General features: G+C 42.0%; 1 protein-coding gene across 3 annotated transcripts in view; it reads left to right on the top strand.

Annotated features, from left to right (window-relative positions):
- The window catches only part of nid2a (nidogen 2a (osteonidogen)), a 66,033-nt gene that overhangs the window by 8,094 nt on the left and 30,439 nt on the right, over positions 1-27,500 (top strand). For all 3 annotated transcript variants that reach the window (XM_072688990.1, XM_072688991.1, XM_072688989.1), the window contains exons 3-8: positions 8,275-8,516; positions 9,381-9,889; positions 13,594-13,743; positions 16,309-16,554; positions 17,065-17,265; positions 22,294-22,521. In XM_072688990.1, coding sequence (XP_072545091.1) covers positions 8,275-8,516; positions 9,381-9,889; positions 13,594-13,743; positions 16,309-16,554; positions 17,065-17,265; positions 22,294-22,521 — 1,576 coding nt within the window. The remainder of the gene's footprint in view (positions 1-8,274; positions 8,517-9,380; positions 9,890-13,593; positions 13,744-16,308; positions 16,555-17,064; positions 17,266-22,293; positions 22,522-27,500) is intronic.

Below are 27,500 nucleotides of genomic sequence, written 5' to 3'. Positions count from 1 at the left end.
ATTTCTGTCTTACAGTGCTGGTGAATGGAACCAGGTGTCAGTTTCCATGACAACAACACAACTATAGCCATTTACAATATGTAAATATGTTTTTTTTTTTTGTCAAATATTTCCCCCTTTTTTCACCCAATTTGGTACTATCAGTTAACCCAACCCTTCGTAGCTCCTCCTAGCACTAGCAATGCTCCCGACACTAGGAGGATAAGTGTCCTCCGATACATGCAAAGCCAGCCGCCGCCTCTCTTTTTCCAGCTGCTGGTCAGCTGGCTCACTCAGAGGAAAGCTCCGGGTCGCACCAGCTAACAGAGGCCTGTGCCGGCCAGCATACGAGCTTACGAGCGACTAGGGGAAAGAGAGAGAGAGAGAGAGAGAGAGCGCCATCTGTCCACCCGGAGAGAGAGCTCTGTCAGCTGTGCTCTATATGAGTCTGGCTGCTGATGGCATTTGAACTCGCAGTCCCTGAGAAAACAGCGCCAAATCTGATAATCTGATGAAGTCTATGTCTATTCTTTGGGGACTATTTTGCTCCACAGCACGCTGCAGCATGTATCCCTCCACCCTGAATGGCAAGAAAATGACAATTTGGACTCAAAATTGTCTCAGAAGTATGTCAAAACAGGGTCTCCTGTTATGTGAAGAAGCTTTTTAGGGGTCTTCAGACGTCATAGAGGTTTTGTAAAGAAATCAGAGGAGGCCTATGGACGTTTCTCTGCAATGAACCAGTTCACACTGGATCCACAAATTCACCTGGATGACTGTTTACATCATAACTGTTCAGTTTTATGATGCATATATGGAGGAAAAATCAGGGTACGAACAGACTAATGCTGAAATGATGGTTTGCCAACTTCAGCTTTGAGCATTACGGTGTTGAGCGTCTTCTGAGAACTCAGCTTCAGGTCTGTGTGTTGAGGTTGAGGTTGAGCGTTTAAACGGATTGATTTCAGCTCAGATGGAGAAAAACATATGCAGCAGTATAGGCTGTTGAGGGGTGCTGGCGGTTTATTCAGCAGAGCTGGAATGAATGGGCTATTCTGTTGTTCTTGCTCGCGGTGCGCTTGGCTTTCTCCGCCGGGCCTCCGGGCAGAAACAGCTGCACAGCACATTAAACATTATCTTTAGTTATTTATCGGTTCGGACAACAGCCCGACTGTGTGGCTCGCGAAGACGTCCTCATATTTATACCGAGAGCGCACAAATCAGGGAGTCCGGACGCTCCATAAACAGAGCTTAAGGAATTCTCCAGTTCATCTTCTACAGCCTGTTGACTTGCGAGGTGCTCACAGGGCCTGTGCTACGCTGAGAAAGGAAGTAACAGCTTGTAATCTGTCACGCCGGCGGCAGCCGACAGCTCTGTGTCTCTGAAGGAGGTCAAAAAGGATAAAGGCTGCTGCCCTTTACAGAGTCTGAGCGGCCACAAATGGACACAGACTTCCCTCTCACCCCAAATGTCGTCGTTCAGCCAAGATACACTAGCTGTCCGAATGATGTTGAAGTTTAAGTTGCACCCATTGCTGACACAGATGTGCAAATGCACACACACACATACACAGCTTGTCTAGTCCCTGTAGAGAAGTACTGCCAATACAGTAGGACTCTCTGGAGCAGATAGTAAACATGAACCGTGTGGGCTAGAGGGGTATAATAAAGCCCCCCAGCATTGAGCTGTGGAGCAGTGGAAGAGCTGTGTTGGTGCTCCATCCAGTACTTTTGATGGGATGAGTTGGGGAGTTGGGGATGATGAGGTGGGGTGGTGATCATCATGATCCAACATCCTGACCTCACTACCGCTGCTCTTGTTGCTAAATGCAATCAAATCCTCACAGCAATGCTCCTCCAAAATCTAGCAGAAAGCCTCCTTCTTCCCTGGACAGTAGAGACAGTTACTCCAACAAAAGCAGAAGTAACTCTTTTTAATAGCCTTGATTTCAGAAGAAGCAATGAACGAGCAGTGTCCACATACTTTTGTCCATATAGTCTATCTATAATGACACAGAAAACTCTCGTGGTTTTTGTTAAGGTGGTTGAAAAGATGGTCATCCCCAACTTCCCTAATGAACCCATTCAAAAAAATTGGGAGAGGGAACACAGTTCTTCTTCCACTGCTCCACAGCTCCTCAATGCTGGGGGGCTTTATTACACCCCTCTAGCCCACTCCTGGCATTAGGCAGCATGGTGCCGAGAGGTTCATGATGTTGATTAATCCGCTCCAGAGAGTCCTATTCTATTGGCAGTACTTCTTCTCTACAGGGACTAGACAAGCTGTGTGTGTGTGTGTGCATTTGCACATCTGTGTCAGCAGCAATGGGTGCAACTTAATGTAGCTGAATGGATTCATCAGAAGGGGTGTCCACAAATATATGGACGTATAGTGTACCTAATGCTGGAGATGGACTGTGTTAACTGGGTTACCATCTTAACCAGCTTGATTTATGTCTGATAGACTAGATTGGTGGTAAATAGGCATTTCTGGAGGTGTTGGCGTCTTCACAGGCTAGCTTTTGAAGTGCTAACGGGAGAGAATCCCGATCCCAGGCCGTGTTCCCTGCTGATTCCCAGCTCACTCAGCATTGTTTGCTATCGCTGACAGTGTTTGCTTACTGGGCTTCAGTTGATTAGAGTAGAAGTGCTCTGAGCTGTAGGGGATGTTTGAGGAGAGCACATGCTTCACTTCATTTAATATGTTTCCTCTTGGCTGCTCTGCAGAGTTTGCTCTGGCTTCACGGCCTTAACCCTGGAAGTTCTGCAGAGATCTTAGTGAAATCTGTAGAGAACGGGATCTAGCTGGTTAGCCAGGTACTCGCATAGGGATTCTGCCTGTTCTTGCTACAGGAGAAGAAAAAAACCTTCTTACCTTCCAATGGAGTCAATCCCATTACTCCCCACCCTGTTTTAGTTTTACTGTAGAAGCTCCAGATCTGATCAGAACAGATAAAGCAGCTGAACATGAATCCAGTGAAAAGGAGAAACAAGAGCTTCTCATTCTGAAGAAAGAAAGTAGTGAGATCTTGTCGGTGAGCTAGTCTGAAGAACAGAGCTCGGTTCCTCCAGGGTTCTTCTGGACGCCCCCCAGTCCAGCCAGCACAGCATGGAGGATGTGTTCAACTCCATCAGCAGCAGCAGCAGCAGCAGCAGCAGCAGCAGCTCACCTGATTTACCATCATTAAGCCCTGATTTACCATCAAACCAGGTGTTGATCTGAGGAGAACTCTAAATAACACTAGACTATATATATATATATATATATATATATATATATATATATATATATATATATATATATATATGTATATATAAAACATCTATTTTCAAATATAGAAATATGAAATGTCTATTTTTAAAATATATATTTCATATATATATATATTCATTTTCATTTATATATATATATATATATTTATATACATATTTTTTGGGGAATATACAGCAACTCATTTCTGCTTGTATATATATATATATATATATATATATATATATACATACAGTTTCTTCATAAAATATATATGTTCTGTAATTTTAAATGGAAGTTAATGTATAAAGTGTATTCCAATTCCAAGTGTGTCCAAAACACAAGAGTGTTTCTATTGGTCGATACATCCAGAATTATTTACACATATATATATATGAAATATCTATTTTGAAACATACAGCTGTTTAAATTGCTGGTTGTCCCATTTCTCTGAAGCGTTGGCAGCCTGCTACATTGATCTGTGTATGGGGTATTACTTGTCCTCCTTTCTCCTGACATAAAACATAACACAGAGATGCAAATGTCGGCACCCAGCACACTGCAGCTACAGCAGTCAGCACCATGCTACCCATTAATCACAACCTGTAACCAGTCTTAGGTGGGACTGAGTGAACTGGGCTGGGGGGATTTGGAGTCTCCCTCTTGGTTTCCTTTGGGATTGAGTCCCCAAACTGCTTTACTGGTGGGAGTCTTCCGTCCTCAGAAGTTCGTCTGTGAGCGGTTTGAGGTGGAGGTGGGAGGAGGGAAGCAGCATGGAGGTGTTATTCCCTGAGCAAATAAGCAGGGCACAGCCTGATCGAGCGTGGCTGTTCCTCTATGGTCCAATTACGGTCCCGTGAGCTCGGCCGACCGCCCTGCACTGGACCTGTAGCTCTGGTCCTGGCCCTCTCTCAGCCATGCTAATTATTTACAATAACATCTTTAAACAATCTTGTTTATGGGCGTGTTCCTGCAGCGCTGGGAGGCAGTGTGGTCTTGTAATTAGGAGTTTGAGGCTGGGGGTGGTGAAGGTGGAGGGATGGGGGGGGGGCTGTAGAGATAGTCAGCCTGGGGGCTCTTGAAGCCAGATGCAGTGTTGTGTCTGTGTGAGGGGGTGGGTGAAGGTGTTGTTTTGTGTAGGTGGTGATGGAGGTGATAGAGCGGATTGGATTACCGAAGAGGGAGGAGAGGAATTTCACACAGGTCCTCTGTGTGTGTGTGTGTGAGTGTGTGCGTTAACTGAGTGTGTGTGTGGATTTACTTAATGTAAATGTGTACATAATTTAATGTAAATACATTCTTTTATATAAACATAAACCCTGTTATCTTCTCCAGTGAAAGATAAAATACTGGTTATATATTATATGTATGTAAAGATCTACATATTAAAATCAAGTACATTCAGTGTAGTACTTTTTCGGAGTGTGTGTGTGTGTGTGTGTGTGTGTGGAGTTTTGAATATGTTTTGCATGAGAGCTAATCGCTACTTAATGGTTGGATTGATTTAGTGATTCGTATTTGTGGTTTAGGTGGATTTAGTGATTCATATTTGTGGTGTAGGTTGGATTAGTGATTTAACTTTATGATTCAGACTGACTTAATGATTCAACCAAATGATTTGGGCTGATTAATCATTCGTCTTTGTGTTTTAGTTGATTCAGTGACTCATTTCTGTGTTTTAGGTTGATTTAGTGATTCATATTTGTGTTTATATTCATATGTTTTTTAGTGTTTCACCTTAATGATTTAGGCTGATTTAATGATTCAGCTTAATGATTTAGGCTGATTTAATGATTCACCTTAATGATTTAGGCTGATTTAATGATTCAGCTTAATGATTTAGGTTGATGTAGTGATTCAGCTTTATCATATAGGCTGATTAATAATTTGTCTTTGTTGATTCAGTGACTCACGTTTGATTTAGTGATTCATATTTGTGGTGTAGGTTTTTTAGTGATTCAACTTAATGATTTAGGCTGATTTAATGATTTACTTTAATGATTTAGGCTGAATTAATGATTCGCCTTAATGATTTAGGTTGATGTAGTGATTCAGCGTTATCATATAGGCTGATTAATAATTTGTCTTTGTTGATTCAGTGACTCACGTTTGATTTAGTGATTCATATTTGTGGTGTAGGTTGGTTTAGTGATTCAACTTTATGATTTAGACTGATTTAATGATTCAGCTTAATGATTTAGGCTGATTTAATGATTCATATTTGTGTTTTAGGATGATTCAACTTTATGAGATAGGCTGATTAATAATTTGACTTTGTGTTTTATGTTGATTCAGTGACTCATTTCTGTGTTTTAGGTTGATTTAGTGATTTAACTGTGTGTTTTAGACCGACTTAATGAATTATCTTAATGATTTGCTTTAAAGTAAAGTTAAACTTTATGATTTAGGCCAATTTAGTTATCAGTTTTTGTGTTTTAGGCTGATTAAATGATTCATTTTGTGTTTCGGTTGACTGAGAGGTTCCTTTAGTGAAATATCTTTGTGTTATTATATATGTATTTAGATCTATATTCCAGCTTTTTTTTTGTGTTGGGCTATAAGCTCATATAGGACCTCTAGGTATTTTGCTTCACTTTGGCTTTGACTGTTTGCACATTTTGTAAGTCTCTCTGGATACGACTGTCTGCTAAATGTAAATATAAGTAAACAGCTACTAAGATAAGTTTAAATATCTGTATTTTCGAGTAAACATATCGCTGTTTCAATAACACTGAGATGTTTGGCTAACAGCTTGGCTACCAAACTAGCGTATCCGCTGCTCAGGAGGTAGTGGGTGGTCATGCAAGTCCGTCTGCGGCTGCGGTTCAGGATGGGATTCTCTCTGATCTTGGTTTTCCCAAGGTTTAATGAGACCTGAGATCTGAGCAGTGACACACAGTCTGTATTATAACAAACTGAGCAGGACAGACACATTTACACCACTTCAGATAGTGGCTTTGGTGGTCTGTGGGGGGGGGGCTTTTAACGGGGTGTGAAACCAGCGAAGAGGAGGGAGAAGAATGGTGTTTACATGGGGGCTCATTATGGGGGGGCACATTTGGTGGGTTACCAGACCCTATAAAATCAACAGTACAACTGTGAACTTGTAGGAAACAGCAGATTTAGGTTAAGCTCTGAAACAGACTGGTAATGAGATTCCCTAGGAAGTCTGTAATTCTCCAGGACTATTGATCAGCCACATATCCACTGTAGCCCATTGTACCCAAATTAAAGGAAATTGGTTATTGTGGTGGTGACTGGAACCAGGGTTCTCAATGACCACAACACAAATACAGCCGTTTATTTACTATCTAAACCCACCAGTGAATCTACACTGACTTTTATATGGAATATTTATAAACCATTTGGTGTAATAGGTATAATCCCCTATGAATTGTTCCACATCGACAATGTATTTACTATCAAATATTCAATAGGCTGGATTGTTCAGTAATCACTTGGAATTGTTCAGTAACCACTATGAATTATTTAGTATCTACCATGAATTACTTTGTATCCACTATGAAGTGTTTAGCAACCACTATTAATTCAGTAACTACTATGGCTTGTTAAGTATCTACTACGAATTACTCTGTAACCATTTTATACTGTTCAGTAACCACTATGAGTTTTTCAGTATCCACCATGGATTACACAGTTTCTACTATGAACTGTTTAGTAACCACTATGAATTGTTCAGTAACCATTTCAAACTGTTCTTTAACCACTGTGTATTATTCAATTATCACTATGATTTGTTCCATAACTACTGTGACATGTTTAGTATCCACTATGAATTGTTCCATAAACATTATGAATTATTTATAATCTACTGCGAATTATTTAGTAACCACTATAAACTGTTCATTAACCACTATGAGTTATTAAGTATCAACCATGGATTACACAGTTTCTACTATGAACTGTCCAGTAACCACTGTGAATAGTTCAGTAACCACTATGAATAGTTAAATATCCACTATGAATTACTCAGTCTCCTCTATGAATTGTTCTGTAACTACTGTGACTTGTGTCTACTCTGAATTACTTAGTATCTACTGTGCATTGTTCAATAACCATTATGAATTGTTCAGTTACTACTATATTTGTTGCATAACTACTATGACTTGTTTAATATCCACTATGAATTGTTTAGTAACCACTAAGAATAATTCGGTAACCATTTTGAATGGTTCAGTAACCACTATGAATTATTCAATAACCATTTTGAACTGTTCAGTAACCACTATGAATTTTTCAGTATTTACCATGAATAACACCATATCTACTATGAACTGTTCACTAACCACTATGAATTATGCAGTATCTACCATGAATTACACCGTATCTACTATGAACTGTTCACTAACCACTATGAATTATTCAGTATCTACCATGAATTACAACGTATCTACTATGAACTGTTCAGTAACCACTATGAATTATTCTGTATCTACCATGAGTTACACCATATCTACTATGAACTGTTCACTAACCACTATGAATTATGCAGTATCTACCATGAATTACACCGTATCTACTATGAACTGTTCACTAACCACTATGAATTATTCTGCATCTACCATGAATTACACCGTATCTACTATGAACTGTTCAGTTGCCACTTTTAATAGTTTAGTAACCACTATGAATTGTTTCGTAACTACTCTGACTTACGCAGTATCTACCATGAATTACATTATATCCACTACAAACTGAACCACTATGAATTATTTCAGTAACTATTTCGTGGTGTAGTCGTTGCTGAAGGAGAAGTCTTACGAACCTTTTGAAGATGGAGGGTTAAAAGTAGCTCAGCTTTACAGACAGACAGGACTGGGTAAACGACAGGCTCCTGACTGGCGTTCGTTTTTGTTTTGCTTATTCATTAGAGCACAGATAAACACTCTGATCAACATGAGCTGTAAGGGAGCTTTTGTTCCTGAAGAAAAGGAACCCTGACCCGCCCTCAGGAAGAGATAAGGCACCAACAGCTCTTCATTTGAATAATGAATTGATGCCTATCTCCCTCACCCCTCCTGCAGGTTAACACGTTCCAGGCGGTGGTGGCTTACGATGAGGCAAACACTTACGCCCTGTTCCTCTACCCGGAGGATGGCCTGCAGTTTTTCGGGACACGTCCAAAAGAAACCTTCAACGTGGAGATCGAACTGACCGCTCGAGTGGGCTTCACCCGTGGCGAGGTCTCCTACTTGATCTTCTCTCGCACTGAGGGGCCTTACTACAGCGTGACCACCAACGAGCAGTCTGTGAAGAACCTGTACCAGTAAGACCCTCTGTCCACACTACACTGAATTTCGTTCACTGCAGCATTAATTAAAGCGATAGTTTGGCATAGTTTCCCATATATATAGTGTTGACAAAAGTATTTGGACACTTGCTCATTCACAGTTTCTTCTGAAATCAAGGCTATTTTTGTTGGAGTAAGTGTCTCTACTGTCCAGAGAAGAAGATGTTCTACTAGATTTTGTCATAGCCTGGAGCATTGCTGTGAGGAGTTGATTGCATTCAGCGACAAGAGTGTTAGTGAGGTCAGGATGTTGGATGATGATCACCACTCCACCTCATCATTTTCAACTCCCTAACTCATCCCAAAAGTACTGGGACTAGACAAGCTGTGTGTGTATCTGTGTCAGCAATGGGTGCAACGGAATGCATTCATTAGAAGGGGTGTCCACAAACTTTTAGACATATAGTGTAGCTAACATGTAACAAGTTGGGTATAAGCGAGCTTGTACTCCACCGATTAGCATGATGCTAACTGCATGCTGCCTACATCATCACACACTCTCCTCAAGCTGTGTGGTAATCTCTAGTAGACCACCGCCATCCAAGCGTCTGAATGTAGCCTATCAGAGTAGGGGAAGTCGCCAGGCAGGGGGAGGGACTTATGTTATGCTCTTAGCCATTCTATTAGCGATTACTTACTTGCTTACTTACAGCATTATTCAAGAATATGACAGTGTGATTTGCTCATGGGCTCCCCCTACAGTTAGGAAGTGTAATTCACTTTTACTCCACTGCAGTAAATACAAATCAGCTTTGAGCGCCCCCTCATGGACAGCTATACACCTGCATTTCTGGACAAGCTGAGAGTTTAATGTTATTATTTCTTACCATTTCCCATCAGGATGAGCAACATTCAAGTGCCTGGGGTTTGGCTCTTCCATATCGGAAGTTCGTACGCTTTCGAAAATGTAATTCCAGCAGCAACCGGGGACCAGTTACCCACCGCTTTGCCAAGGAGGCAGATCATTGAGTTCCCCACCACCCCTGAGTACCCTGAGGTAGAGTACCCCGAGACAGACGACTCTTTCGACGACGAGCAGGAATACACTGTGGATCCGGACTTCCAGAACCCCTCTGTTCCCGAGTTCAGCGAGCCAGAACAAGATCCATCTCACCTTCAGCCTTATGGAGGAGACGTCACGCTAACATCTAACCCTCAGACTCACGATGCTGCTCCAGCCATCTCTGGGCCCGGAGCGTTTCCCCCACCGGAAACCAGACACTTTCGTCCAGAGGAGGTGGTCCAGCCCCAGCACCCCTTGCCAGAGCACACCCTGCTGGAGGTGTACCCCCACGGGAATGACGGCCAGGTGTTCAGTGTGGACGAAGAGGAGAACTTTGACTCTGAAGGTAAGGCCAGAACATCAAAATAGCGGCTGATTTTTGAGCTTCTGTGAGCTGCACCTATTATATGATAAATTGTCATTTAAAAAAAATTAAATATAGGAAAATCCCCTCATCTGCATAAAATCTGAGTAAAAGAAAAGTTTAGTTTTAATGCAAAATCAGAACAGTGGGATCTGAAGACAGTGCACAACACTGCTATCTAGTGGTGATGTAACGAGATCACACATAAACTGCCAATTAATCGCCAAAGTTTAACCATAACAGAGTGCTCTCACCCTTTACAGTAGAGATTCCCTCAGTCTGGACGCAGAGCTCTATTAGTGTGAGGCATGGGTGTCTTATATGGACTCGGACGTGTAAAACTCAGACTGTCAAAATAAAATAAATAAAAATCACTAATACAAATAAACAAACAGGCTGACCATGTCAAAATGAGAGTCACTAATACAAATGAGAAAAACTGACCATGTCAAAATAAAAGTCACTTATACAAATGAAAAAAAACTGACCATGTCAAATAAGTCACTAATACAAACAAGAAAAACTGACCATGTCAAATAAGTCACTAATACAAACAAGAAAAACTGACCATGTCAAATAAGTCACTAATACAAACAAGAAAAACTGACCATGTCAAATAAGTCACTAATACAAATGACAAAAACTGACCATGTCAAAATAAAAGTCACTAATACAAACGAAAAAAAAACTGACCATGTCAAATAAGTCACTAATACAAATAAGAAAAACTGATCATGACAAATAAGTCACTAATACAAATGAGCTGCACAATATAGGAAAAAAAACTGACAATAGTGCAATAATGCAGTAGTGTTTATTTCTGTGATAATAATTAGGTTTTTTTTCATGTAATTACAGAATTGTAGTAAAATAAATAGTTTTGGGCAGATATAATATGCCCCTGGTTAAAATGTCATGGGAAATAAAATTTTCCTTTTGTATTTTTAAAAAAATAAACGTAATTTGCCTTATGTGACAGAGCAAGTCAGTGTCGAAATAAAAGCTGCTAATACAAACAAACAGACCTTCAAAATAAAAGTTACTAATACAAATGAAGCAGTAAAACAAAACACTTTCAAACTAAAAGCTAAAATTGCTGTTTCACATTTGTCACATTGTTAAATATTTTTTTAAATAATTGACTTAATAACCCTGATCCGATCCGAACCATGTTACACCACTACTGTCTAGTGGTCTGGGTTTAAAAACAACAGTAAGTGAACCACTGTCTGTCACCAATACATATATACATGTAGACTATTAATACATAAGCAGGGCTTCCGTCCTGATCCTTAGTGATGCCCCAGCCATCCGTCAGTGACCAGGATTCCCAGAGGGCATAACTCTCCTTGCTCTCTCTGGGTGGGTAGGACAATCCTCCCTCTCCCAATCACTCAGCGTAGGCAATGCTAGGATGTCTGTTAGCAGTAAAATTAGCAATAGCGAGCTCCTCCAAGCGTGTTAAACTCCAGTGGTGTTGTGTTAGCAGCAAGACCGTGCCAGCCTTCACCCTCTTAGCACTGGTGATGATGCTCATGTGATGGGGGAAGGATTTGACTATGACTATATATACTCAGGTGAAAGGAGTGTTTGCAGGCGTGTTAATCATATTGCAAAGAAACCAGGTCATTGTGTTTTCCTCACAATGTAAAGCATAACAGCCATATTCTAAAAATGTTTGATTTTGATGATTAGCATTATTGTTTTATGGACGACTAGCACTCATCCTCTGGCCCTCTGAATTCCAAAAGCCCTTAAATGTAACATCTGTTCAGTCTCCCACTCCAAAATCACCCCTCTTCTCCTCTGTCCATCTTTAAAGAGGCCTGAAAGAGAAAGAAAGAGAAAATAAACTTCTCAGAGTGAAGACCAGCGTAACCTGCACTTGTGCCGGCCTTCATGGCCTCAGCCTTCAGCTGTCTGCCTGAAGCTACGGTGGGGCGGGGCGGGGCGGGCGAGCGGGCGGGCAGGCGGGTGAGCGGATAATTGAAACAAGCGCTTGTCCAGCCAGACGTCATGTTTGAGCTGTCAGAGCTTTAGAGCAGCGCGTTCATCTGCACTTCGCCGTGCTAAAGACCCGCTGTCCTTCACACAGATGAATGCAGGCTGTGGAACCCAGCCGTGGCCCCTGACAGAACTGCAGTGGAACAGATGTCCAGATGTTCAGTATGAGCCTCATATTTGACCTGGGGCCGGTGCCTCCTCTTTAAATCAGCAGGAGGGAGCGCTTAGCTCTGTCCTGGATGAAAAATGTCCTGTCTATCTGCTGCTGTAATTTTATCACCGCTGCACTCAGCTTATCTTCGTATAGCGCTGTTCAGATTGGATTTACGGGGGTTTGCGGGTCTTAAATGTTAAACCGAAATGAGAGTTTAAAAATTAAAGGCCTTCGTGAGTCTTAGATGGCTGTATGGCCATTAAAAAAGACAAACCTTGAGAAGTATTAAACTCTCCACTTTCATAGCAATAGCAGTGAGTCATAATTCATACTGGATTCAAACCATCCCACAATTATTACTGTCAGACTGTACAAAGCAGTAATAATTAAGCAGTAATAAAAAAGTCACGCTGTATTTGTTACTATTAGACTGTAAAAGTAAACACACTGCAGATTCATACTGGACTAAAGTCACTCCACAGTTTTTACTATTAGACTGTAAAAAATTAACATAATGCAAATTCATACCGGATTAAAGTCGCTCCACCGTTTTTACTATTAAACTGTAAAAAGTAAACACACTGCAGATTCATACCGGATTAAAGTCACTCCACAGTTTTTACTATTAGACTGTAAAAAATTCACATAATGCAAATTCATACCGGATTAAAGTCGCTCCACCGTTTTTACTATTAAACTGTAAAAAGTAAACACACTGCAGATTCATACCGGATTAAAGTCACTCCACAGTTTTTACTATTAGAATGTAAAAAATTCACATAATGCAAATTCATACCGGATTAAAGTCACTCCACAGTTTTTACTATTAGACTGTAAAAAATTCACATAATGCAAATTTATACCGGATTAAAGTCGCTCCACCGTTTTTACTATTAAACTGTAAAAAGTAAACACACTGCAGATTCATACCGGATTAAAGTCATTCCACAGTTTTTACTATTAGACTGTAAAAAAAAATCAGACTGCAAATTCATACCAGATTAAAGTTTTTACTATTAAACTGTAAAAAGTAAACACTGCAGATTCATACCGGATTAAAGTCATGCGACAGTTGTTACTACAAAACTGTAAAATGTAAATACAAATCAGAATCATACTGGATTACCCAGTTTTTGAAGTCAGACTTCAAGGCAAGGGATGTTTATTTATAGAGCACATTTGACACACAAAGGCAATTCAAGGTGCTTTACATAAATAAAACCCGGATAACAAACTGCATGAATAACAAGGAAATTAAATATTATTAAAAAAAAAAGTTATTTATTTTGTAATAAATAAATGTAAATAAACACCAATAAGCCATTAAAATAAAGCTCTGACTCTGTAACTCTACACACTGCAGATTCATACTGGAGTTAAAAAGACGTATTTTTAGTCTGTAAACTCCCGATGTCAAACTGATCCAACTCTAATAGGGCAGACTCATTTGACCCCACATGTCTGTATGATTAAAGCTCATGGTCTCTCTCTCTCTCTCTCTCTCTCTCTCTCTCTCTCTCTCTTTCAGTGATCCAGTACTCTCCAGACAATAAAGAAACGTGTGAGCGTTTTCAGCAGCAGTGCAGTCAGAACGCGTACTGCGTAGACTACCCCTCAGGCTACTGCTGCCACTGCCACGCCGGATTCTACGGAAACGGCCGACACTGTCTGCCAAACGGTGAGTTTGTGGATGGAGTACTGTTAAAGACCCACTGTAGCAGCTTCACATTCCACTGCCCGTCTCAGACTGGTCCAGCTGTTTAAATAGCCCAGGCAGCGTGGCTGCTCAGGTGCTGCCAAATGTAATGCAGGATAAATAAATAAATAAATAAAATGTCCACTAAATTAAATTGTAGTAAATTGAAAAAATAAAAAATACTAAAGTAAATTGAATAGGTCACAGTTTGAGTGATAGTTTGGTGAAAAGGTCGACATTAAACACGCAAATTCATACTGGATTAAAACCCTCCCACAAGTATTTTGGCCAGACTGTAAAAACTACAGACACTGAAGGTTCATACTGGATTACAATCCTACAATCCTATCACAATTATTAGTCAGACTATAAAACTACACATGGCAGATTCATACTGGATTAAAATCCCATCACAATTATTACCGTTAGATTGTTAAATCTACACACCACAGATTCATACTGGATTACAATCCCATCTCAATTAATACTGTTAGACTGTAAATCCGTAAATCCGTAAATACCGGATTAAAGTCACACCATAATTGTTACTATTAGACTGTAAAAAGTAAACACACTGCAGATTCATACCGGATTAAAGTCACATCACAGTTTTTACTATTAGACTGTAAAAAGTAAACACACTGCAGATTCATACCGGATTAAAGTCACATCACAGTTTTTACTATTAGACTGTAAAAAGTAAACACACTGCAGATTCATACCGGATTACCCAGTTTTTAATGTCAGACTGTAAAGTAACACAGCATTTTACAGAGGTTTAATGTCACATGGGCTTTATTTAGTTTAACCCCTTAAAGCTCCGGAGCTTATTAAACACTAAGGTGTATTACTCAGTAACTACAGGGCCTACTGTAGTTGGTAGACTGGTGGGGCTTTGTTATGACACTTTCGGCCGGCCGGCCGGCTGGACCTGGGTTTTTAAGGGGTTAAAATAGCTTTACTGAAACACCCTGGTGAATCACTCAACACTTCTCAGGAAACAAACTTAAACAACATCCTTTTTGGAGCCAGTGACATCATACTGCACTTCACTCGGGCTTATCTACCGGCGAAAAGGCCTGAGTCTGAAAACAAACTCCGGTCAGAAAGTGGCTGTTCTCTGTGTTTGGGCTGTGCTGGACGACAGACTTGTGTGTGTGTGAGTGAGTGAGTGTTTGGGAAAATCCTGCTCAGCTGTGGAGTATGTATGTGTGTGTGTTTGTGTGTGTGTGTGTATGTGTGTACAGAAGGTGCTTTGTGTGCTGTGAGAGTGTGTGTGTGGGTGAATGTGGAGAGGAAAAGCTGCTACAGCACAGTTCTGTCACCAAACACAATCCTGCCAGTCTGCCCGGCTGGAACGCAGCCATTTACAGACAAATGAAGAGTCCGAGCCCTCAACAGAGATGAGCTCGCACCCTTTTTCCCCCTCGGGTCCAGTTTCTGAATGTCATCTCTGGCTCTTCTGGAGCTGATTAAACGAGATGTCTCTCTAAAGGAAGTGGACCTACACTACATGGCCAAATGTTTGTGGACAACGCTTGTAATGATTGCATTCAGCTACTGTAGGGACACAGCTTGTCTGGTTCTTGAAGAGAAGTACTTCCAATAGAATAAGACTCTCTGGAGCAGATCAGTCAGAATCAGAAATACTTTATTGATCCCAGGAGGGAAAGAGCAGTTGTTACAGTTGCAACCGTTCGTGTAAGAATAAACACTCTATAAAATAAAATAAAAAATTAAAGCAAAGAGAGAAAGAATTAAGAACAGTATGCAAATATATATAAATTATGTGAATATAGTAAAGTGGCATATTGGTAATAACTGTATGATTAACATGGACAATTATTGCTCATTATTGAACAGTATAATTTGAGTATTGCACAGATGAATCATAGTGTCACACATTAAGAGAGGAGTTATAGAGTTTGAGGGCCACAGGTCAGAATGACCTCCTGTGGCGCTCCGTGGTGCATTTTGGTGGAACATGAACATGAATGTATTGGCACCATGCTGCCTAACGCCAGGCGTCTAGAGGGGTATAATGCCCCCCAGCGTTAACAAGCTGTGTTCTCTGGTATGATAGATGATAGTGCTCCATTCATTACTTTTGAATGTGATGAGGTTGGGGTGGTGACCCATCCTGAACATCCTGACCTCACTAACACTCTTGTCGCTGAATGCAATGAAATCCTCACAGCAATTCTTCTCCAAAATCTAGTAGAAAACCCTTCTTCTTCCCTGGTCAGTAGAGCTTTGGAGTTACTCCAACAAAAGCAGAACAAAACACACAATAAGCAGGTGTCCCAATACTTTTGTCCATAGAGCATATCATACGTTGAAAGATGGACATGGGCCCTTAAGCAACTAAGCTCCAGGGTCAAGGGAAGAAGCACTGAGAAATCAGGATGCTGGCTGACTGGCTATATCTGGGGTGAGGGAAGGGCGTGGCTCGGCTGTTCCTTTAGAAGATCTGAAGATGTGAGAAAAAATGTAACGAATTTAAGACCAGAATCATTTCTGATGATGTTTCTGCCTTTGTTTTCTCAGGTGCTCCTCAGCGCGTGAACGGAAAGGTCAGCGGGACGGTGAATGTGGGACTGACCGCAGTGAGGCTGGACAACATCGACCTCCACGCCTACATCGTTGTGGGCGATGGCCGAGCTTACACGGCGATCAGTGAGGTTCCCGAGCCTCTGGGGTGGGCTTTGATGCCCGTGGCCCCCATCGGAGGTCTGTTCGGCTGGCTGTTCGCCCTGAAGCTCCCCAACAGCCATAATGGCTTCAATATCACTGGTGAGGCAACCTGCCAGTTTTATTGTGCTGCATGTTTGTTTAACATGAGCCGTCCTGCTGGGACTCGCTCACGGTCCAGAACTCTGAAGATCCTCACAGCTGGGCTTTCTCTCGAGCTCGTTTGCCAGGTTGATATTCAAGGTCTATTCAGCGTGCACTCCAGTTCTCAGCTTAATTTAAGTCAGGTGGTGCTCCATGGCTGTGTGTTTTCACTTTGCGTTAAGGGGGGGATAAATAAATAAAAAATGAACCTCTGGCCCTGAATTCACTTGAGTTTTCATCAAGCTCCATTGCAAGGGTCATAACCCTCATCTGGGCCTAATTACACGACATAAAAATTTGTTTATAGTAAAAGGTGAGCACCTTTTATGGCTTCTATGGCTTTTATGGTTTTTATGGCTTTTATGGTTTTTTAGATGTAGTGAATTTGCGAAGAGGAGTCCGAGGTCCTAAAGCAACCTGTCAGGTCCAATGATAAGCCCTTTTTCTCCTCTCTCCTCTCTCGCCCAGGTGCTGAGTTTACTCGCCACGCTGAACTGACCTTTTACCCCGGGAACCAGCGGCTCAGCATTGTCCAGAGTGGTCGTGGGCTGGACGGCCAGAACTACCTGAACGTGGACACTCATCTGGAGGGCAGTGTCCCCTTCATATCCCCTGGAGCCACCTTACAGATAGAGCCGTTCCATGAGACCTACCAGTACTACCCCTCATGTAAGGACCCTCGCTTTTACCTCTTCTACCTCCTTACCCCAAATATAGTCAATCAGCCAAGTCATGTTTAATGGCTGAAGGTTTGCTTCTTTAGTTTTACACTGGCGCTATGAGGCTAATTAGTAAGCTTACAAGCAATCACATCACTTACACTAATCAACATCCCACACTCACACTCTCCTCAAACCATGTGGGGATGTTTAGAATCTCTAATAGGCTTGATTGTGTGGTTTCTGACACTGAATTACACTATGTCCAAATGTTTGCGGACACCCCTATTTTAAGGTGCACCCCTTGCTGGAACAGATGTGCAAATCTACACAGACAGCTTACTGTCTACAGAATAGGACTCTCTGATGCAATCAAACAAGGTGAACCTAATGCCAGGCGTGGGCTAGAGGGGTATAATAAAGCCCCCCAGCATTGTGGAGCAGTGGAAGAACTGTGTTTTCTGGAATGATGGTGGTGGAGCTCCATCCAGTACTTTTGTGATAAGTTGGGGAGTTGGTGATCATCATCCAACATCCTGACCTCACTAATGCTCTCCTCCAAAATCTAGGACAGGGTCTTCCCTGGACAGTAGAGACAGTTACTCTAACAAAAGCAGGATACACTTTTTTAAAAGCCTTGATTTTAAAAGAAACTGATGATGCAGAGCTAAAACAATAGAAGCCATACTGTAGACTGAAGAGTTTGTCCACAATGTTCTTCATTAGATTAGTCTTGTAGCTCCAGAGCTTCTCTGAAACCTGTGAGAGAAGTATAGCGATCAGTACACTGCAGCTAACACTTCTTAACCCCTTAAAAATCCTATGGCCCGCCCGGAAGGCCGAGGTGATCCATCTATTAGCAGAAAACAGCCCCACCGGTTTGTACAGAAGACCCTGAGTAGTTACTGAGTAATACACCTTACTGAGTAATAAGCCCTGGAGTGTTAAGGGGTTAATGTCTGGGGAAGCGTTTGGAGACTGTTGGTCTGCCGGCTAATTTGTGTGGCTTGGCTACGTCTTTTACAGGAAGTGTAACTTCCTCCCTATTCCAAACGTAGCCGGTCCGCCAAGTCATGCCTGCTGTCAAAGTATTGTTTCTTTATTGTTTTCTTCTGGAGCTACGAGGCTAATGTAGCTAACAAATGATGAAAAAGTGATGATACCCTTCCTATTAGCATGGTGCTAACTGCGCTAAATCATCACACACTCTCCTCAAGTACTGGGATTGTACTGTATCGGACCCCCCAGTAGCGTACAACATTAGCTAAGCTAACTGAACAGGACTCTCTAGAGCAGATTGTAAACATGACCCTATTGGCACCATGACTACTAATGCCAGGCGTGGGCTAGAGGGGTGTAATAAAGCCCCCCAGCATTGAGGAGCTGTGGAGCAGCTGAAGAACTGTGTTCTCTGGAATGATGGTGGTGGAGCTCCATCCAGTACTTTTGGGATGAGTTGGGGAGTTGGGGATGATGAGGTGGGGTGGTGATTAGCATCCAACATCCTGACCTCACTGACTAACGCTCTCTTGTCGCTCAACCCAATCAATCAAATCCTCACAGCAACGCTCCCCCAAAATGTAGTCCTAACAAACCAGCAAGTAATGGAGGTCATTGTATCCCCAGTAGCATGCAAAAAAACTAGCTAAGCTAGCTGCCCAAAACATCAACGCCTGTGGAGTGGTTTTCTAATACAACTGCTTAGAAATGGGCCATAACATTAGTACCGGTGACAGGTACGGTAAAAAAAACACTGATTAGCATCATCCACGTATGAAGCTAATAGCACCTGCCAAGGGCAGCAAGTGAACAGTCAGTTATTCAAGGTGATGAAGGTGTTAAATGTAGGATAGTGCAGTTCCTGGAGTGGTCAGTGAACCGGTGGCAGGTTCAAGGCTCATTGCTGCTCATGGAGGTCCCACCTCCTCAAGATAAGGACCTAAGTGGTACTAATAATATGGCTGGTCGGTGTATATCGCATAAAGGCCTGATTTTCTTGTGTTAACTGTGGTCTGTGATTTGTCTGGCCTTTTGTCTGAGGTAACTGGTTTGCTGGTAACTGGTTTCAGATGGCTCAAACTGGTCTTTAATGGTCAATGTGATTGAAAAACTGGTCATTCAGTGGAAAAGCTAACTGAAAATATGGTCGACTGGCTTAGTTTTGGATCTGTAGGGTATGTTTTCTTTTGAGCTCGAGGGTTACGCTGGTTCACCAGCATGACCAGTTTAAACAAACTGGTTGGGTAGTTAGGTAAAGCTGGTCGACCAGTGTGCTAGATTGGTCAGGTTGGACATGCTGGGAGACCAGATAAACCATCAAACTCACACAAAAACATTAGCTAGCAAAGCTGGTCAAGAGCTAAGCTGGTCACCCAGTTTGACCAGTTTGAGCAGTACCACTACAATTCCACTGTATTGGCCTACTGTAGCTGCCCTATGTTGTTTAGTCACATATACACTAAGCTGCCCAAGGGATTTAGGCCTGGTGTTGGATGTTAGCTAGCTTTGCTGTACCAAAATAGCCATCCTTAACCAAGCTGCATCTGTTGGAGGGGAAAACTGTCATTTTTCATTTTCAGCCAAAGTACAGTGCAGTACCAAGCCTCTCCTTCCCCCCGCCTGCTTTATGGGGAGTGTTTGCATGGGAGATAAAGAGCAATGTCCGCCTTGTGGTGTCTATCTAACTGTATAAAGCAATAACGACGCAGCCGGTCCTCCCCCGCTGCACACTCCCTACTCGCTGGACACAGGGATCACTGGGTTAGCTAAAAAAAAGCACAGCCCTCGCAACTTCCTTTAAGAGGAAGCCATGTCTGATTGTGATGAGCCCCAAACGCAGACTGTTGTTTTGTTTTGTTTTTTGAGCTGTGACGTACGGCCTGGGACGCTGGTAATGTTCAGATCCTGCACATTTCATGACCTGCTTATAAGCCAGGGTCCCTAGAGGTCATGCGGAGGAAGTGCTTTTTGGGTTAGTGGCTCATTTATTACGATTATTGTAAGCACAGGGATCGTTTTCACTGGAGACTCGGGTTCTTGTCCACCCTAGACTTTAAAAGTGATCCAGAGGTTGGAAACAACGCAGATCTGTTCTCACAGTCCAGCAGAGGATAGAAGGAGATTTATAGTGTGGACATGGACGCTCTTATGTTTACATTTACGGCATTTAGCAAACGCTCTTATCCATAAAGCGCTTTGCTATTTACTCAAGAAGAACCTCAGCTAGTTTAAATAGACTAATAATTCAAAGATCCTCTAATTTTAGACTCTACTAAACACAAGTCAATATGGAGACCATAGTACTCTTCTCTTCGCCTGAGTCCTCTCAGAAGAGGAGGGTCTTCAGTCTGGGTTTGAGGACAGTGAGTGTTGGACTCTGCTGTTCGGACACCCAGGGGAAGTTCGTTCCACCACTTCGGTGCAGGATGAAAAAAAGTCTGGACGCTCGTCTTCTGTAGATCTTAAAGGATGGCGGGTCGAGCCGAGCTGTACTTGAGCTCTTATCCAGAGCTCTTACATGGGAATCGTGTTACACAGGTGGGAGAATTCAGAGTTAAGAGTCTTGCCCAAGAACTTGTTGGTGTAGTGTGGTGTGCTTGTCCGACCAGGGAATTGAACCCTCCTCAAGAAGGCTTACCTCCTACGCTGTATCAACCAGCATGCCCATGTTAGGAGCTCTGGGTCTATCTGGATTTTCTTCTTACAGAAATACGGTTGCTAAATTGCTAATATCTCATCCTGTGGTAAACAACCCTGTCCCAAACCCAATACGTCTTGTCCTGTTCACATCTTTCCCAATCCTTGGAATTACGAGGTCAGTAATGAGTCAGAATACCTAATACCTTAGGCCATATGCTAAGCTAACACTGCCGCTAAACGAAAGCACTTATGGGCAAGTCTGTTCACTCAGCGGCCATATTTGCAACGCTAGACAGACCTCCAGCCAGCTTTGTCCAGCGTGGTATTTAAGAGGCTGAGGCTACTGTTTGAGTAGGTGGTGCTGTTGTGGTGGTGCCGTCTTTTTAACGAGAAAACCTTGTAGATCCATTTTTGAAGCCTTTTTGTTTTTTGTTTTTTTTCCATAATAAAATGTAGTTTAGGTTTTGCATGAAAGTGGCAATATATGAGACCACTCAATTTTTTTTCTTAAACTTGCATCTCTATGTGTGGCAGGCGTTTTTTCCCAGGAATTTGTTCGAACAAAGCTGAGTAAGCTGAATCTGCAGACTATGAATGGCATAAAGTCCCAACAGTAGTGTGAAAGACTAGTGGAGAGCTGACCGAAACATGACAGCTGTGATTGGCAGTTGAGGTTATTTCACCATAGTGATTTCTGAATGCTCTCAAAGTTCAGATATTAGTCCTGTGTTATTCTGCAGATAAATAAATGCTCTAATTAGTAAATATTTTTATTTTGAATATAATTTTATTTTGCCTAAGTTGTCAGCTTACTTTAATGTAATCCCAGATAGCGAGCTTCCACTGCTGGCCCACTAACAGCAAATTTCATATATAACTGTAGTAGTGTTACTCTACCGACTCAGCCCACATGCTTCTTTGCTTTTCAGTGATGCTTCCATACCTCTGAGCTCTCTTGCCGTGTCCTTTAAGGGTGGCTCAATTGTAATACACTTGCTGACTGTAGGGGGGGCCCAGGAGCAAGAAATGCAAATTTTCCAATATTATTCCAATATGTAAATATTCTATTGAACTCTACTGAAAATGTTCCATTTGCTTCCCCAGTCTATATATGGAAAAATAGCTGTAAAACAGCCTGCTTTGATATTGATATTAACTGTTTAACCTACCACAGTTTAGCCCCACCCACTCACATTACAATTCTCAGGAGTGGTTTTGGAATAAGGCACAGTAACAGATACAGCCTGTTTAATTCTAACAGAGGTTGGATACTATTTGAACTGAATTATGAATTATGAGCATTTTTGAATGCATGGACAATATTAAATATCAAAATGGGCCCTTCTGAGCCCAATCCTACAGCCATGATAGTAATAAATGTCCTTCTGCCTCTCCGCAGTGATCACCTCCAGCTCAGTGCGGGAGTACACAGTCGTTTCTGCTGAGAGCGGGGCGGAGACCTTCACCTTCCAGCTCAGACAGAACATCACCTACAGGGACTGCAGACACGGACCCCGCAGTGCCCCCGAAACACTGCAGCTGAACGTGGAGCGCATCTTCGTCATGTACATCAAGGAGGAGCGCATCCTCAGATACGCCATCACCAACAAGATCGGCCAGGTTGGAGGTAGGCTTGCTAATGGTTGGTTCTGCAGGTCACTGCAGGGTTTCATATAGTTTTACAGTATGATAGCCGGTATGTAACAAAACAAATCCCCCACCACAGATAAAGCAGATAAACATCATGACCCTATTGGCACCATGCTGCCTAATGCCAGGCGTGGGATAGAGGGGTATATAAAGCCCCCCAGCATTGAGCTGTGAAGCAGTGGAAGAACTGTGTTCTCTAGAATGATGGATGGTGGTTGTGCTCCATGCATTTTTTCTGGGATGAGGTGAGGTGAGATGGTGATCATCAGCGACAAGAACTTTTGGCTCTTGTCGCTGAATGCAATCAATCAAATCCTCACAGCAATGCTCCTTCAAAATCTAGTAGAAAGTCTTCTTTCAGTTACTTCAACAAAAGCAGGATCTCTTTTTTTAATACCCTTAATTTCAGAAGAAATTATGAATGAGCTGGTGTCCCAATACTTTTTTCAATCTAGTGTCTCTAATCTTTAAGCATTCTACTGCTGTTCTCCAGTCAGTTCACTATGTCATAGATGCTGTGTAGTGTAGGAATAGTGAACTAGTTTAGGCAGCTGTATCTTCATGTGTATCTCTGTATAAGGTCTGTTTACAGCTAGGGATGCACCGATCCGATACTAGGATCGGATATCGGATAATTAGTCTGATCCAAGGGACTGATCCATTTTTACGGAACCCGATTCTGTCAGCGCTGCTATTCTGGTAACATACAGATGTGATACACATATAGCAAACGGCAGGTGTGGTGCCCTCAACCTGTCATCCTCCCATATAAGAAGAACCGAGAAGGGAGGGGCTGCTCGCTCCTCTTTAGTCTCACAGACTTCCAATTTCAGAATAAAAGTCCTGAGCCCAGACAGCACTGTGTTGAGGTCCAGCACAGTTATTATATTTATGACTGGATTTTAGATTTATTGGTTTTATTAATATCTGTGTTAATTTGTTATGGTTTGTTTTACAAAGTTAGTAAAGTAATGATTACGCCTGAGGCCTTAAGTCTCTCTCACATGGTGAGTTACATGGTTTATTAATTTAACAATGGTATCGGATCGGTATCGGCCGATACGCAAAGTTCATGTATCGGTATCTGTATCGGAACAGGAAAAGATGGATCGGTGCATCCCTATGTATTACAGCCTGATTAGCCTCCTGATAATCTTCCCTCTTTTAAGAATGTTAGGAAATCGGCAGCTAATAATTCTGCTTAAAATCAGCAGGTGTAACGTATTATTTGGCATTTGTGTTTTTCTTCAGGAATACGCTTGGTTTTGTGACAGTAAGACCTCTGAAATCACTTTCCAGTGATTCAGGTTTTCAGTTTCTGCCCATTAAAACTCACCTTGCTGAGCTATGTGACGATTTTATCAGAGCCCGGCTCTGTAGTCCTTTTGCTAATATTGGCCCCCCTTTTAGCACGCCCTCATATCAGGGAGGCTTTGCTTTATTAACTCGTTGACAGGGAGGAATTTGTCCTGTATGGTTGGGGGAGCGACCAGAGGCCTGGGATCACTGCCTCAAATACCTGAGGCTTTCTATTGCTATCCGACACCCATCCAAGTTACCTTAGCAGTTCAACTCACTTTGCTGAGTCACAGTGCCACCATTACTCAAAGTTATGTCTGTGCAGGAAACGACAAAATCCATATCACACCCCCTACACTTCCTGTAGTGTATTACAGTCTGTCAGAATGAGCGTGTGGATCATATGAACATTATAGAGCATTATAGAGCGCCCCCTACTCTTCCTGTAGTGTATTACAGTCTGTCAGAATGAGCGTGTGGATCATATGAACATTATAGAGCATTATAGAGCGCCCCCTACGCTTCCTGTAGTGTATTACAGTCTGTCAGAATGAGTGTGTGGATCATATGAACACTATAGAGCATTATAGAGCGCCCCCTACGCTTCCTGTAGTGTATTACAGTCTGTCAGAATGAGCGTGTGATCATATGAACATTATAAAGCATTATAGAGCGCCCCCTATGCTTCCTGTAGTGTATTACAGTCTGTCAGAATGAGCATGTGGATCATATGAACATTATACAGCATTATAGAGCGCCCCCTACGCTTCCTGTAGTGTATTACAGTCTGTCAGAATGAGCGTGTGGATCATATGAACATTATAGAGCGCCCCCTACGCTTCCTGTAGTGTATTACAGTCTGTCAGAATGAGCGTGTGGACCATATTAACATTATAGAGCTTTATGGAGAATTATAGGGTGGTTTTGCTTTTAAGAAACAGCTTATTGAGGTATTTGAAAAAGAAAATTCAAATGATATTGGTAAAATTATTAAATTCTGTTATTATTTGTATGAAATATTGCAAATATTTGTGTTTGTTTTAAGGAAAAATGTGTTAAACAAGTATCTGCCAGTGTAGATACTTACACTAGAGGTACTTAAAGCAAGTGAAAATGTGTTGAAATTCCCTTTTTTTAAAGAATATCTCTCTTCTGCGTCCAGACACTGATGTGGGACGAACCGAAGTTTACTATCTGCAGTTTACACACAGTTTCTACTTGTTTCAGTGAAACTTTGAGCCAGAAAGAATTAAAGTAGAATTACAGCACGCTTCTGTTATCACTGGCAAACACTGTGGATCGTGAGTGTTATTATTTTATGTAATGGTTTGGATCGGTGGATCAGGGAGGCAGATGTTGACGTTACATTGCAGCCAAATAGATTTTCTTCTCACATTCTTTAGAAAACATGATTGGGCTTCATCCAGGACGTCCTGGGTTGTGCTAGCAGAGAGCAGGGGGTACTGTGGCGGGGGGTAGGGGACGTGTAAAGCAGCCTGCTCTGCTGGATTTCACTTGGAGAGACAGAGGCTCTCCAGCTGCTGGGAGGCACTTATACGTGAGTGCCGGAGATGTCAGTGTGTTGTTATTATTCTGCCAGCGCAGAAACATTATCCCTCAGTGACAGATTTACAGGCCGGAGGGGGACGGAGGGATGATTGCGAAGTGATGTCATGGGAATGGAGACATACCCGGGATCCTACAGCCCTGGAGACATCATCTTCATCCTCTGCTTCAGCCTCAGCTTCAGCTGGAAAGCACAGCTGGTTCTTTCTGTCCAGACCAGGCCAAGCCAGACTGACGCTCAGTAATTAGAGCAGCACTGAGACTTTGAGCGGCGATGAGTCAGCGATGGGTTTACTGTGTCTAATAGAGATGGAAACCTTTTAGGAGTTCCTGATCGCTCAGTCTGGTTCTTGTCATTTAGCACACGCTCCTATCTGATCTGATAAGACCTCCTGTGGGTTAAATATTTGTGCTCATTAAAGCCAAGAGTGCCTGAGTCTGGTTCTGGAGATCTTCAATCCTGGATAGTTTAGATTTAACACATCTGGCTCTAATCTTTGGAGACTGCTGAGGTCTTGGTTACCTGATCCAGGTGTGATAGATTGGAGTTAGAGCTCTACAGGGTGGTAGGTCACCATTTTGTTTTTTTTTTCTCTGCACTGCTTCGTATTGCCACATATTCCATAGCTGAACCTTTTTTAAAACCACTGACAAAAACAGTTTCCCAATAATTCCAAGACTTGACATTTATGGAAAAAGAAAATGCTTGGAATTCCTAAAAGAGTTCCTAGAAAGCCATTTCTAAAGAAGTTGGAAATTTCTGAGTGTATGGAATTTTTAAAAATGTTGACATTCTGAAAAGTTTTGGAGTTTCTATAAAAAGTTTGGAATTTCTGGATTTCTGAAAACAGTAGAACTTGTGAAAATGTGTGGGGTTTCTGAAATACTTTGTAATTTCTCAAAAAGTTTGAGGTTCTAGAAAAAGTTTGAAATCTTAGAAAATTTCAAAAGTTTCAAACAAAAAAGTAGAATTTCTGAAAATGTTTGAAGTTTCTATAAAAATGTTTGGAATTCCTCAAAAAGTTTGAGGTTCTAGAAAAAGTCTGAAATTTTAGAAAACATTTGGAGCAAAAAAGTGGAAGAGTTCCACTCTTTTGAGTTTGGAGTTTCTAAAAACAAAGGAACTCCTAAAATGTTTGTGGTTTCTAAAATAGTTTGACATTAAAAAAAAATTCTGATAAAATTTGGAATTCCCCAAAAAGAGGTTCTAAAAAAAATGGAATTTCTGAAAAATTCCTGAAGAAGTTTGGAGTTGCTAGAAAACCTTTTAAAAAAACATTCTGACAAATTTTGGAATTCTTCTTGAGGTTCTAAGAGAAGGGCCTTTTCAATGCTGCTGGTCTTCATCCACTTCTGACCACATAACTCACCATCTCACCTCAGCCTCTTGAGCCTCGTGAGCTGTTGCAGTGTCCTTCAGCCCAAAGCGGACCTTGTGCTGCTGGTACCCTAGAGTTCGGTGAGTGACGCTGAAAAGTTTGAGAGCAGCAGATCAAGTTGATCCTCTGGGTCTAACAGCAGCTTCTCTGGAGCTTCCAGTTTCTGCTCTGGGTTTTTTATATATTTATATATATATATATATGTAATCACTGGTAGTTCATTAAAGTTATAGAGGGAAAGTTCTCGACTCCCACGGTCTCAGGTTTTCTCAGCAGTTCTGGGGAAACCCTGTTATTAGTGTGAACCTTTGCATTAGGTGGAACTCTATCAACGCTCATCAACGACTGATGAACAGCTCAAGCCGGTGGTTTCTGTGCACAGTCTAAGAACAGTCTAAGAACGAAATGGAGCTTAGTTTCTTTTCTCGAGAACCTGCAGAACCTCGAGTTGGTGCTCGGTTCTGTAATCAATAAGGAACAGCTCTCCACGGGGCTCCAACAGTCTACCCTCAACAAGCGCAGTCCTCTAATAGACCCGAGCTCCTCACCTTCCAGAGTAAAGCAATGTGTGTGAAAGGGTCTTCCCACCTGGTGCACTAGCCTCATCCCCCCCCCCCCCCCCCCTCAAAGGCCTGTCCCACCCGCTGTTCTGTTGCATCCCTTTAATTAACGCAGAGTTAAAAAGAGCCTGGACCACCCCCTCCTCATTTGG

Source organism: Salminus brasiliensis, chromosome 10 (genome assembly GCF_030463535.1).
Source record: "Salminus brasiliensis chromosome 10, fSalBra1.hap2, whole genome shotgun sequence".
NCBI classification, from domain to species: Eukaryota; Metazoa; Chordata; class Actinopteri; order Characiformes; family Bryconidae; genus Salminus; species Salminus brasiliensis.
The sequence above is the reverse complement of the archived record's forward strand: the minus strand, read 5'-3'. Positions and strand labels throughout refer to the sequence as shown.